This window comes from Zea mays, chromosome 8 (genome assembly GCF_902167145.1).
Source record: "Zea mays cultivar B73 chromosome 8, Zm-B73-REFERENCE-NAM-5.0, whole genome shotgun sequence".
Lineage (NCBI taxonomy): Eukaryota > Viridiplantae > Streptophyta > Magnoliopsida > Poales > Poaceae > Zea > Zea mays.
In genome coordinates, this window is record NC_050103.1 from 112,903,079 (window position 1) to 112,917,829 (window position 14,751).

General features: G+C 43.3%; 2 protein-coding genes across 2 annotated transcripts; one reads left to right on the top strand and one right to left on the bottom strand.

The window, feature by feature from the left end:
• Positions 1-7,055: 7,055 nt before the first annotated feature.
• On the top strand, positions 7,056-8,245 carry LOC103635707 (Glycine-rich protein family). The gene has a single exon (XM_008658093.4). The coding sequence runs from the start codon at positions 7,152-7,154 to the stop codon at positions 7,800-7,802; it is 651 nt and encodes a 216-aa protein (XP_008656315.1). The 5' UTR covers positions 7,056-7,151; the 3' UTR covers positions 7,803-8,245.
• Positions 8,246-9,396: 1,151 nt separating this feature from the next.
• LOC100170241 (uncharacterized) lies at positions 9,397-13,827 on the bottom strand. The gene is made up of 3 exons (NM_001130122.2): positions 13,395-13,827; positions 10,165-10,551; positions 9,397-9,951 (listed from the first exon to the last, which is right to left on the bottom strand). The coding sequence occupies exons 1-3, from the start codon at positions 13,695-13,697 to the stop codon at positions 9,592-9,594; spliced, it is 1,050 nt and encodes a 349-aa protein (NP_001123594.2). The 5' UTR covers positions 13,698-13,827; the 3' UTR covers positions 9,397-9,591.
• Positions 13,828-14,751: the final 924 nt, after the last annotated feature.

Sequence of the window (14,751 nt, forward strand, 5' to 3'; positions counted from 1 at the left end):
AGCATAATTGGACTCACAAATGTGGTCTATGGGAACTCCCTTATATGAAAGCCTTGATTCTAATGCATAACATTGATGTCATGCACCAGGAACGAAATATGGGTGAAAGCATTATCAGCACTTGCATGAATATCACCGACAAAACAAAAGACAACCCTAAGGCAAGGAAAGACTTGGCCTTAATCTGTAGAAGACCAACTATGGAGATAGGAGAGAATCAGAAGAAGCCACGTGCTCCTTTCAGTATTAAACCTAAAAGGAAGAAACAATTGATGAAATGGTTGAAAAACTTAAAGTTCCCAGATGGTTACGCCGCGGGCTTTAGAAGGTCTGTGAATTTGAAGACGGGCAAGTTTTCTGGGTTGAAGAGTCATGACTACCACATAATAATGGAAAGACTCCTTCCTGTTATGTTTCGTGGTTTTGTAAAAAATGATGTCTGGAAAGCATTAGCGGAGCTAAGCTACTTTTATAGACATCTTTGTGCCAAAGAAATAAAGAAAGAGATGATGGAGAAGCTTGAGCAAGAAATACCGATTTTGGTATGCAAACTTGAAAAAATATTTCCACCAGGTTTCTTCAATCCGATGCAACATCTACTTGTTCACCTACCATTCGAAGCTAAGGTAGGAGGTCCTGTGCAATATAGATGGATGTATCACATCGAAAGGACACTAAAGAAGCTACGTGCAATGGTTGGTAATAAGAGACGAGTTGAAGGGTGCATCGCTGAAGAATTCAAATACAAAGAGATAGCATCGTTCACGGGCCTGTACTTTGCAGAGGAACACAATGTCAATGCCCATACGTTGCGGTATCATGTCGACGAGCCCCCTATTAGTGATATTGAAATTTTTCAATGGAGGGGCAAAACTGTAGGACCCAGCACAACATACTGTTTCACCAACGACGAATGGAAGACTGCTTTACTCTACATGTATAACAACATGGAAGAGATGAGTCAGTTTCTCCTGTAAGTGTAAACTTTATTTTAGTCATTGCCGCTAGAATTTTTGTTGTGATACTAAAAGGTTTGTTTCCTTGTACTAACAGGGAATTTGATTCTCAAAATTGCATCTCTGGCTGTGAACGTGACCAGATTCGTCGAGAGGGAAAAGATGGGGGACTTAATTTCTTGTGTTGGTTTCGAGATTATGTAGATAAAAATGACAATATACACCCGGACCTTCGACAATTATCCCTAGGAGCAGTAACTGGCAGACGTTATGGTCGGTATGATGTCAATGGTTTTAGATTCCGTTCCACAAGGTTCGAAGATGATCATCCTCTAGCAGCCACGACAAACTCCGGAGTTGTAACTAGAGCTGTCGACGATGAAGGGAAGGTGACTAATTATTATGGAGTCATTAATGATATAATCGAGTACAAGTTTTTTGGAGATAAACAACTCAAAGTGGTGTTCTTCGATTGTGATTGGTTTTCTCCAAATACAACGCGAGAAAATCAATATGGCATGGTGGAAGTCAAACACAACGATAGATTAAAAGGCCATGACACTATAATCCTTGCCCACCAATGCGAGCAGGTGTATTATATGACATATCCATCTAAGAAAAACGGTTTGGTTGATTGGAGGGTAGTGTACAAAGTTAATCCTCGTGAACGACTATATGCTCCTGGTGATGCTGGTTATGTTGAAAGTCAAATCGAGCAGGAAGTGGGGGCTGCTGAGATTTTCCAAGACGAAGAACTTACAAGCACGTTTAATGTACAAACTGAAATGTTGGAAGAATCTTTATTAGGCGATCAAAATGATGTAGAGGTTCCTCCAAAAAGAAAACGAGTGACGAGAAAGAAGAAAGCTACTTGGCGTCCATTAAATCGACGAAAGCAACTAGATCCTGATTTTGATTACGATTACGATTGACGAGTATGGATCATGATTTTATTGCATATTTTATGATTTTATTGCATATTTTATTATTTTATTGTCGATTTATGTACTAACTTGTTTTTGTTAAAACAGGATGTCAAAGAAAATGAAGTCTTTAGCTCGTAGTTTGCTTGGGTCGAGGAGTAGCTCGAGGAGCAGCTCGAGGGGTGAGGATTCAGTTTTTCAGGGCACAGGTTCTACCATGAGCAGACGGAGAGCGCTGGCAGAACATTTGCCTCCACAAGATGTAAGTTAGTTGTTAAATTACATTATTTGAGTTACTTAATATTGTATGATGTAAGTTATTTGTTTCATAGGATGCTGAAATTGAGGAACCAGTGGTAGAGGATCATGCAAGAGATGATGATGAAGATGATGGTGGAGATAATGTGGGAGATGATGCTGGAGACGACGCTGGTGGAGATTCTGCAGCTGGTTCTGGAACTTCTCGAGTTAAGAGAACGAGGAAGCTGCATTTTGTTGGACCACCTCCAGAGCTTCCACCCGAATCTCGGGTTGTGATAAAGCCTAGTGGAAAGTGAGTGACATATCTTTGCTTAAATGTTATTGAAAGTTATGTTTTAATTTCTACATTGATTTCTGTTTGCAGGACTTGGATCGACGACTCGTTCACAGGCACAGGACACTACAGGCAGGTGAACATGGTTCTTGGTAATCTTGTTCGTCTGCACTGGCCTGGTCTTGTGACTTTGCCTACTGGCGAGTCTGTCCCGGCCACCACTTGGGAGCATTATCGCTATGGTGTCTGTAGAACGTTTGGCAACACACAGGCACTAGTTTGGGATGCATTCTGGGTATGACTTGTTTATACTATTTTAGTTATTCCATATATGTTTGCTTTTATGATAACACTATGGTTTTTGCAGAAACGGTACAAGTTGCCGGACGATGGATCATATGATATGAACGCTCGTTACGTGTTTGAGTATAACGCGAACGATGTCGTTGCAGATGCAATGTACTATGCACGAATTCAGGCTATAAAGGCATGGTACAGAGCAAATGCTGATGATCGACCGATGCCAAATACAAAGGCCGAGTGGTCATCAATTTACCTGACGGAGGAGCAATACCTAGAGGTAAACAGGTTGTTGCCTCTCATATCGCACGAAGCCATGTATTTGCTTGCTTTATTTAAAAAATTTCATGTAGGTGTCGGTGCCGTGGATGGCCACCCGATCAGACGGTTATCGGGCATTGTGCAAATGGTGGGGTTCCCCTGAGTTTTGTGCCATTTCCGAAAGGAACAGGGGAAACCGTGGAACTGAGTCGTTCCACAACTACGGCGGTGATGGTCATGTGCGCTTGGCTAAGCGAATGGTAAGTCTCAGTTTGTCGTAACTTTGAATTACATAGAAATGTGTCAATATAACTTTTATGTACAGGAAGTCAAATCCGGCCGTACGCCCACGGATGTGGAGGTGTATATGCAAGGCCATAGGGGTTCTGATCCTCAGAATCCTGATGTGTTATGCACTCAGACGGCCACCGACCGTCTAGTGAGTTTTTGATACTCTATTATGTGTTTGATATTGTTTGCAATGGCATAGGGGTTATGCACTTATATTTGATATTGTTTGCCTCCAGGCTTCGTATGGGCAGGAGATGGTTCAACGCCATGGGGAGGAGTACGATTGGAGGAGCCAGCCAATCGACCCTCAGGCAGCATATGCTAGTGCAGGAGGACAAGCCCATGGACGGTGAGATTATTTGATTTGGTTTTCAAAATTGTCATCATATGCTTGCGATTCAACTGAGGCATGAGTTACTATACTAAGTGCATGGTTCACTCTTGTAGGTTGGGTATTTTTGATTCTACGATTGATTCCAGAGAGCTGAGACGCCATGGACGACAATCCACATCGTCGTCTTCACAGTCGTCTCGTTCACGATCAGCAGCCCATGAGATAGAGCTTGCGGTGTTGCGTCAACAGGCAGAGTACCATCAATCAGTCTTGAGGGATCAATTGGAGTACCAGAGGCAACAATCTGAATACCAGAGACAACAAGCCGAGTACCAGAAGAAGAGGGACGAGTATTATGCAAGCCTCCAGGCCCAAAATCAAGCTCTTCTCTCGGTACGTTGAAGTAACATTTTGTAGCTTATTTTGCAAAACACTTGATGTGTGTCTTGTTTGTTCAACAATGACTTGTATATAATTTGTAGCAACTAGCCCAACAAGCGGGCGTCCCGATGCCGACATATGGGATGCCGCCTCCGGACTTTGCACTGCCAATGCCAATGTTGGCGCCTCCACCTCCGCCTCCGCCTCCGTCACAATTCCCTATGGTATGTACACATATGCGTGTGTGACATGTTCATAGATGTCTTATGTGTTTAAATGAACAACTGAGTGGTTACTATTTCATGTGCTTGTGTTATAGGGATTTCAGACACCACCCGCTTCAGTTGCCGCACCTGGAGATGGGTCTGGTCAAGACGACACAACACATTCGTGGGTGAACAACCTTTTCAACACGCAGAGTCCAGCCGGAGGAGGTGGCTACTCGAACCATCCAGACGATGGATATGATTGATGTGTCGTGATGTTTATTTATGAAACACTTTGCAACACTTGTTTGTGAGACACAATTTCAGTTTGCAACAACCGTCGAACCTATATGTTGGTCGAACCTATATGTTGATGTTAAATTTGTGAATGTTAATATTTATGTGAGAATATTTGTGATTGTGAATACTTATTAGAATGTGTATATTTGTGATTGTGAATGTGAATGTGTATATGTGCATGAATCTGTTTTTGTTTTGTAAATGTCAGATTTTTTAAAAAACAGAATTTTGTGTAAATTCTGTAATTTGTTATGTCCGACGGCCTAGTGGTAGCCGTCGGACATAACCTTGACTTATCTCCGACGGCATTAAATACCGTCGGACATAACCTAACCTTATGTCCGACGGCTTATCGCTGGGCCGTCGGACTTAAGCTTGTGGGGCCCACTGACTGACCGGTAAAACGGTTGAGATTTATTATTTCCGATGGGCTCTAGCAGCCGTCGGAGATAGGCTATGTCCGACGGCTGCCGTCGGACATTGCATTATTTCCGACGAGTTATCTCCGACGGCTTAAAGCCGTCGGAGATAAGTCTTTGCCGTCGGAGATAAGCTATTTCCGACGGTTTAATTCTAATGTCCGACGGTTTTGGCCGTCGGACGTTTCTCCGTTTACTGTAGTGATTTATTAAGTAAATTTCAAATCCTTCATAATGAATAGATCTAAACCGCCTCTAGATATAAAAATGTTCCTCCATTCTTGATACATAGATATTATTATTTTTCTTTTCTCTATCTATTTTTATACTTTAAATAACGGATTAAGCAACACTAAAATATGTATAAGACACTAGTCAAATGTCTGTGCATCGCTACGGTTTCTATATATCATATGAGTTTGTTTTAATAAACACAAAATTATGTGTTATGTTGGTTTGGTGAGTATGATTGTGGAGCCAACAACTAAAGTTTAAGTCTCTACTTGTGCATAATTTTATCTTACTTTTGTATAATCGTGGAAACGGGTGGACGTGGACGTTGAAAAAATATAGAAACTTTTTTTTGCAAAAGAAACGACGGTGGAAACCAATAAAACTAATGCTTTAGAGTAGTAGAGATTTAATGATATGATAAATATATATGTATAAAAATTTAGAGTAAAATATAGTTTTATTATAAATAATGTATTTAATGTATAAATGATGGGATATAAATGATGCTACTGAAGTGTAATAAAATATAGGGCAATAAATTTTTAAGATGATTTATAAAGTAAGAATTAGAAGAGGGACCTAGGGAGCCTAAATGCCTAAGACCAACTCCAGCAGACTCCCTCTCCGTATCCGTATTTAGCACGGCCAACAGTTTCTCTCTCCTCTCCGTATCCGTCCCCGTTTCCAGCAGACTCCGTATTTGCACTCCGCATACAGTCTATGACAGCTGGGGCCCGCGAGCAGGAGGTGGCGCATGCAGTCTTCTGCGGAGAGGAGAGAGAAACCGTGGAAAAGGGGAGTGCAGGTACACGGCGTCTGTTTTGCGGAGACGGATGCGGAGGCTGCTGGAGAGCGAAATAGTGACTCAGAGCGTGTATAATACGGATGTGGAGTGGGATGGGGAGTGTTGCTGGAGTTGGTCTAATGGTCGAAGACAGTAAACCGAGTCCCTCGAGAGACTCGCGCGTAGGGATGGCAGCGGGTCGGGTTGTGTTCGGGTATGATAATACCCGACCCGATATCATACCCGGTCCTTATACAAATATCCATATCCACCAAGTCAATCGGGTAAAAAAATGGACCCGTACCCGTATCCACCGGGTATCCGTCGGGTATCGGGTATACGGTGGATATGCTACTATAAAATATAAATCTACATGTAAATTGATGAGCAACACAATTTATGACAGATGGGAGTTAATGAACACCATCACAACATGTGAAATTGATAAGCAACATCACCAATTTACAAATCATAGTACAGTTCATGACTAGTACACGTCCAGTTCACATACCATAGTACAGTTCACAAATCATAGTACACATTCAAGTTCATGACTAGTACACGTCCAGTTCACATACCATAGTACAGTTCACAAATCATAGTACACATTCAGTTCACAAATCATAGTACATGTCCAGTTCACAAATCATAGTTCACACAACACAAATATAAGAAACACCACAATGACAGGAAGTCCATGATGTTCATGTAGTAGCAGGCAGGCAGCAACTTCGTAGTAGCAACCAACAAGTTCATGGATCAATGGTTTCAGATTGCATGCCATCCTAACAAACTGACAGATCATATAGTTATTCAAATAGAAATTTAGTAAAATATAGAATGGCGAGATGGGAGGCCGGGAACTTAGGGACTTAGGGTTAGCCGGTTCACTGCCTTGAGCTTTTTTTCTTTGCTTCATGGGCCAAAAACACAACATGTAAAATTGTGAATTAATATTTCGGGTATCCAGTGGATATCCATGGGTAAAATATACTATCCGTACCCTATCCGACGTATTTCGGGTACCCGACCCGATAGGATCCACGGGTGAGTTTTTCAACCCGTATCCATGTCCACCGGGTACAAAAACCCGTGGGCCCCGCTCGATAGAGCGCGTGTGCGCAGTACAGTGACCTCCTAATTCCTATTCCTTCCACCCTGCTCTCCTCGTCCACTGTCTCCTCTGCTCGCCCACCAAAGCAAGATTCACTCGCCCGGCCGGCCGCCATGGCCAGATCAGCGCCGGGGCTGCCGCCGCAGCACTATGCCGCCGCGGGCGCCGGCCGCCGCTCCTCCTCCTCACCCGCGGCGTCTTGCATCTTGGCGGTCCTCTTCCTCCTCCTAGCCGCCTGCGTCGCGGCGGTGCTGCTGTTCGTGTTCTTCCGCCCGCGCGCGCCGGCCATCGCCGTGACGGCCGTGCAGCTCCCCGCTTTCGCCGTGGCCAACGGCACCGTCGCCTTCACCTTCCAGCAGCTGGCTTCCGTGCGCAACCCCAACCGGTCCCCGCTCACGCACTACGACAGCTCCCTCCACGTCGCCTACGCCGGCGGCGAGGTCGGCTCCATGTACATCCCGGCAGGCCAGATCGACGGCGGCCGCACGCAGTACATGGCCACCAGCTTCACCGTCCCCGCCTTCGCCGTCTCGGCCACGGGCGCCGCCGCGCAGCCGACCACCATCTCCGTCCCGGCGTCCGGCCCGTCCCCGCACGTCACTGCGGCTCTAGTGCAGCCGCCGGTGATGGAGGTGGACTCGCTGCTGCGGGTCAAGGGCAAGGTCACCGTTCTCAAGGTGTTAACCCACCACGTCGAGGCGGCCAAGGTGTGCCGCATTGGCGTCTCGCCGGCCGACGGCCGCGTGCTCGGCTTCCGATGCTGACCGTCGGCCGAGCTCACTAATGCTGGCCCTGGCCTCCACCACCCAGCCAAGATCTGACAATCTCATCGCTCTGTCAGCCTGGTCGGTAGGCCCTGCTCTCCACATCAAATTAAAACTCTTGATGAATTCGGTTCAGGCTTCAGTTCAGTCATCCGTTAAATTGTAAGATAAGGCTGTTCTATTTGTAAATTAGATTAGTCTCTACGGTTCTCAAGATTTGTTGTACTTCTTTATGCTTGTCTGATTTACTAGATTTTGCGGCTGGCGTGTTCTTGTTGTAGATTATCACTGGTATAGATTTCATAGTCAGAGTCCGGACCAAACAAAGGTTTGGTTCTTGAGATGGTGGTTCTTGTTCCAATTTCAATATTGATTGCTTATGTCAACCAAACATAGTGGAAAATGCACTGCATTCCGTTTTCATGTCTTTTGCAAGTGGAAAATGCTCTTGCATTGCACTCCAGAATGTATGTTGACATGCTATTCCAAGATAGAGATGAGACTGTTCTTGCAAACTTCAAGTTGAGATGCTCTCTTTGTGGGTGATTCGGCCCAGCATATTCTGAGCTCAAATTGCTATTGTACTAGGCATCATAATTGAGCTCAAGTAACAGCCTCGCCATCAAGGCAAGGTTTCAAACCTAAGCCTCTTAGGATCTTCTGACAGTTAAGCGCAGCCATAGCCGAAGATAGCTGCAGCTAACCATTTAGCTTTTTTGTACCAAAAAAAATTACCTTGGGATAACTTCATAACCATTACTGATTGATATATAACCAGTTCAAAGGACTACATCACAGGGTCACTACTAATTGATACATAACCAGTTCAAAGTACTACATCAAAGGTGAGTACATCACCCGCTAACGAAGGAAAGCAGTGAGAGACAATACGGGACGTGTTTGCAAACAATTTTTTTTCCCAACCAAACCCTATATTAAACAGGGGGTTACAGTTTCTACGGCTATGACCAGCAGATCGTGTATGTGGCCTTAGGGTGACATTTTCTAAGGCGTTTATATAGCTATACAAAATAATATTTTACATTATAGAGTTATAGGTTGCACTATTTATACAGTGAAGTTTAAATTAAAGATATAGATGAATAAGTTGTTGTAGATAGGCTAAGAAGCTTCTGATGCAAGAAAGTAGAACACGAACATCAGGTGAAAATTGAATTCCTAAAAGCCGCTAAAAACTTTTCAGAGCCTATTATGTCTTTTAAATAGGTGAAAATAGAAAGATGTTTCACAACTCAAGAGAGAACAGGATAAGTTTATCACAGTTATTTTAGTCAAATAATTGTAGTTTTTTTCACAAGTCATGGTTAAACCAAAACCAAACAGACACATACTTGTTACTAGTATATTGCCACTATTTTAACAGCATAGTTGATTGGAAACAGAATTTTGCTATAGTCGTCACTATTGGTCTTTTTAGACCACCCCTTTTCTGTTTAATATATAATGGGGCACAGCGCGTTCGAGAAAAAAAAAGGTAACATTCAGTCTATCAAATAAACATGAACATTAGGCACTTCTTGAGCCCAATACATCCACAACGGAACTCAAACAACACATCAACATAACACAGGGATTGGTGGTACAACTTGTAAATGAATTCGATATACACAATTACTTTACAAGAGCATTTTACACCCTACATACTGGTACAATATTTTAACAGCAGGCTATAATGAAAACATAGCATGACAATTTTTTAAAAAAGCCAGCCAAATAACACAATATTTTCTTTCTTTTTTTTCTTCTTCTTTTCAATCGTCTCCCTTGCTCAGCTGCAAAGGTTAGGAATGCAGGCTCCATCGGGGTTCGTCTGCTCTTTCCAGATCCGCCCAGTCACCCTCAGCTTCAGCTCCTTCCTGTCACCACCAGAGAAGAACAGCGCCATATTCCTCTGGATGATGAGGCCATCATGGCTGTCACGGACCTTGCGGTGGCTGTCACGGATGCTTCTAGGAGTACCTTCCCATACCATTTTCCTCCCATTACCACCAACCTCTAGGCTATATGTATAGTTCCTTGCTTCATTCTCATCACCCATGAATCGGAGGAAAGCCATATAGACTGGAGCCATTCCGAGCTGGAATGCCTCGAAGTGCAGGCAGAAGTACTGCCCAAAACAATGGAATACCTGAACCGAAAAGCAACATTCAACCAGTCAAATTACTTGACAATACACATATTTTACTTGTAAACATGGATCACAAGATCAGCAATAGGAAATAGATAATCCCTCCACTTTTAAATATATGATGTTTAGGACCAGTAATTAGTTCATACACCACACATATGAAAATAGATGGAGCAGCAGATAAAGAATAATTCAGAGCTAGTTTAATCTTACTGTTAGCATCCAGGTGGCATTTTCAACCTCTCGCGGGTTGGATTTGACGTATCTATGGTTGAACGTGCAGCCACTGTGCATATCAACTTTGTGATCATCCCTCAAATGTGCAACAAGGAATGGAATATCACCAGCCACAGCACATTCAGAGCCAGCATAGGGGCAGTTATATGGCCTGAAGCTGCACTGTGCTTCATGCTTTATCTTGCTGTAGTACGGGAAGATCTCTGGGCAACCTAAAGAGCAGTACTTACATGGAAGCTCAAGTGACTCTGCTACTTTTTCCAATGCTAAGCACCTGATATCACCAAGCTCTTGTCTGCATGTAGGGCACCGGTTGTGCACCCTGGCCTTGCATGTCGAACACAAAGTATGTCCATTTTGACACTGTTAAAAAAACAAAAATCCAACAATCAACTATGGAAGTATTCTACATTTCTGAAAGGAATGTAGTTGATAAATAGGCTTTACCGAACCACAGAATGGAACCATATTCATTTGTCTACTGTATTATATATGATTCTAGCATTAGAAAAAATTGCATGTTTCCTCAGAACATGTGGATAGTCCTCAAAGAAATTGCACAGATCAAAGTAATAGGAAAACTGCTCTAAGATGGCTGCCTAGGTGGAACTTAATCACCTCCCAGCCTGCCCAGTAGACTCTGGACGTGTTTGGATGGTGGCGGCACATTCTTGCCTGGCCCAGGCGGCAGGCAGCAACACCAGGCGTCCGATTTCATCTGCCTGTGTACAGAATCATTCGCCCGCCAGGCAGCTGCCTGAGAGGCTGCCATCCAAACACGCCCAGGTGCCAGCCCACTGCCTGGCTTGCTAACTAGAACTCAGTTTGATTACAAAATTCACATTGTGTATCATTAACACTTATGAGTGCATCAGTGCATAACTAAAGATTATTAAGTTTAACACAAAGAGGGAACTGTTTAGTGATCCCTGGTCCCAGAAGTATTTGAAAAAGAAAAGGAAAGCAAAAAAATCAACGAGGGGAAGGATACATGGGTGAGGTGGAAAGATAAACTTCCTCTTGATCCAAAAAGGATTTCACCTTATTTTCCATGCAGGGATAGGCTCCTAACAAGCCAATCCAAGATCTGAAGCCACCTTATCTCCAGAGGAAGTTTGTTAAATCAAGCATCAACTTCAAAACAGCTACATGGAACCCTCAAACTCTAAAAACTGTGCAAAGTACATCATAATGTGGCACCCAATTCAGAAAAATAATAAGTTTTAGTATATTCTCATATGAACTGCAATGCAGGAAAGACCAAACCACCTGGTTCCCCTTTTTGCCATCGTTCATGTATAATACAAATGGTAAAAATATTCTTTTTTTGGAGATTTTCCATGATTGGGATGACAAACCAAGACTGTGGTGCCCACTAGCGACATCCAAATCAAATCATGTTGTTCTTTCTAGTGCCAATAGGGTATTCTTGCATTGGTTTAAGAGTTTGAAAGTGCCTATGTTTGCATTTAGGCTGAGTTTACTTCTTCACTTGCCATGAATACCTTTTTCTTCAAATTTTCACAGGAGAGCTGCCCATCATTATATAAGAAATGAAAAAAGATCAATCCACCTTACAAAAAACAGAGACAAAGCCGAACCAAAAACACACAAAAAAACAACAGTCAGATTAAATCCAGTCCAGAAGAAACAAGCAATGGGAGTAAACGAAAATAAACAAAAGGAACATCATGGGTCAACATTCTAGCACAACAGATATGCGCGTCTACCTGAAATTACATGCTAGTACCACATACACTAAAACAATTATTACTCCAAAACCATCTCAAGCAAAGCAGCTGTAGATTTTGAAACACTTATGAGCTTAGTTATATGTCATAAGATATAAACCCTGTTCACAAATTCCTACTATAGACAACAAAAAATCAGTCACAGAATAAAGGAAAACTTATACCCCTTTCATTAGCTCAGCATATTTCTTGACCACTGGACTCAATGGAGATAACTAGAAAGAGAGAAAAAAGTGGCTACAAACTTACATCAGCATGTTCATCCAAAACAAGCACATTTTATAAAAACTAAAAAATGGAAAATAAAAGCAGTTTAACAAGAGAATATTAAATAAAATCAAGGCCGAGCACATCATATTAAGAAGTATACTGTTCTTTTCCAGACATTTGGGTTCTCTGGGAAAAGTATACTATTCTCTTCCAGTTAATCTCGTGCTCCAACAAAGTGAATACTCTATGTTTTCAACAATTATAAAAACTCGACCTGCGGAGTAAGACCATCACCGGTCATTATATTAAGAAGAAGACATTTTCACGCAGGTCGAGAAAACTCCCAAACCCCTGCTCCACCCATACACAGCAACATCATAGCCCATGTGAAAAACGACCGCGACCGGCCTTAGGCCTGTGTTTTGGCGTGTGACAGGCGAGAGTATTTTTTTAACCACAACCTAAAATTCGCTCGCACGCAGAGTCAAACCCAGCACGGAGAGTCAAACCCAGAACCTGAGAAGTGCTACTCAAACCAACTAACCAACTCAGCTAGAGCCTCTTTCGCGTTTTCAACAATTATAAGGCAGTGGATCATGGTCGAGATCATTTCGGTTCAGAAGTAGTACTGCATTTCCTAGGTAGACTAGATTAACAAACAATATAAAATGAGACCGAGAAGAAACAAATAAGCATCTTGACAGTTTGTTTCTCACTATTCCAAACCATTTGCAGATAGCGAAAAGAACAAATGCAATATTTGTATCCTCGAAAAATCCAAATAGACCGGCTAGGACAAGCGGAGACTCCGTGTACCAAAACGCGTCCAACTCAGATGCATAGCGAAATACACGATTCATCTGAAATCTAATTATCTAACGCAGAACTGACCAAATCGTCTGACAACGAAGGCCCAATTCGCGGATGGTTTTACAGACGAGTAATCCAAACGCACCCAATTAGACATTCTAATTACAATTAATTCGAAGCTAAATGACTCGGTCAACAGGGAGCAAATTACCCATTCGGGCTGGTTTGGTGGCAGGGAAATAGAGGGATCTATGGGGAGTAATCCTCTCGCTATTCTCTGTCGACCAAATCAGCCCTTCGGAAGAGTAAAATCCGCCAAGAATAAGTCAATTTAATTCGATTCCTCTGTAAAGATCCTGGCCTTCCCCCCACCGAGATCCCCAAATCCGCACGCAACCCTATCTGAAATCGGTGCACTGGGAGCACGGCACCAACCTGATGGATGGGCGGGAACATGGAGTTAGTGCAGACGGGGCACTCGAGCAGCTCGTGCACGCTGGTCGCCGGCGGCCCTCCGCCTGCTCCTGCTGCGCCCGCCGCTCCCGCTACAGCCGGGCCCGCTCCGCCGCCCCCGGCATTCACCTTGGGGAACGCGCGCCCGGCACCAGAGGATGGGAGGTGGGCGGGGTGGAGCGGGAGACCGAGATGGCCGTGGTGCGGGTGGCCGTCGACGTTGTCCACGTCCATGGCAGCGTCTGGGAGGGAGAGGCACTCCACGCTGTCCCTGTCCATGTCCATGGCCACGCCGCGCCCTGCGGTGCCGTGAGCACACCGGCGCTGAGATTCCGAGGTCCGCGCCGCGGCTGAGGTGGGGCTGGATTCGTTTGGGGTGCGCTGGGTTGGGTTGGCTGGGGACGACGACGATGCGGTACGGTGGCCGCGGGGGGACGCTGACGCTCTGCCGCTCTCGTCACGCCGTTTGTTTCGCCTGGATTGGCACGAACGAGAACGGCGAGAGACAGACGACACCGTCTCCTCCCGGGAATAGGAACGGGAACGGGAACGGGGATCGGAGACTAGGAAGGGGTGCGCCGTCAAATAATAATTTTAGAACAATATCAATTTAAAAGATCTAAAGTTTAACTCACTATAAATTTAAAAAATAATATTTATATTATCAAATAAATATTATTGGATTTGTTGTGACATATATTTATTTGTTACCATAGGAATTATAATATTTTTATTTACTAGACTAATACCCGTATGCGGCATCGGGACAACAATCAAGATATTACACAAATTCTTTACTTATTTTCCTAAATCTAAGTGAACTTTTGGTAAGTTTAAAATTAAATAGTAAGGAATTCTAGTCCCCTTAATCCCCTGCAATATTCTTAATCCCAAACAAGCCATTTTGAATAGTAAACGATAGCAGTGACGGACGCATGACAAGAACTCAGGGTGGGCCAAAAAATCACATGATAAAATCAAGTCACACCGTAAACAACTACTGTCGCATAAAATTCAAGTTTTATATCAATACATAATACAAATTCAAAGAAAAAACCATATAAATAAAAAAACAAACATACGTTAAGTTCTTGTTGACCGAGACAATTGCATCCTTCTAGTTTTGAGACGTTGAAATCGTCGAATAATAAGCTCATCATCAATGGATTTCCAATATGAACCATCTTAATAGAAAGAGATGTAATATCTTCACAAGTACTAAAAGCAGCATGTCTTCTTACATGAACAATATATGTCTCGAGTTGCTCTCTTAACATTGCACGATCAACAACTATGAAATCTTGATCATATAACTTAGCAAGCTTAACAAGCTTCTCCA

Coding starts and splice junctions, on each gene's coding strand:
- LOC100170241 (NM_001130122.2), bottom strand. CDS start 13,697: ATGGACATGGACAGGGACAGCGTGGAGTGCCTCTCCCTCCCAGACGCT. Junction 10,552..13,394: donor TGTTCCCGCCCATCCATCAG/GTTGGTGCCGTG, acceptor TTTTTTTAACAG/TGTCAAAATGGACATACTTT. Junction 9,952..10,164: donor ATGCCACCTGGATGCTAACA/GTAAGATTAAAC, acceptor TTTTCGGTTCAG/GTATTCCATTGTTTTGGGCA.
- LOC103635707 (XM_008658093.4), top strand. CDS start 7,152: ATGGCCAGATCAGCGCCGGGGCTGCCGCCGCAGCACTATGCCGCCGCG.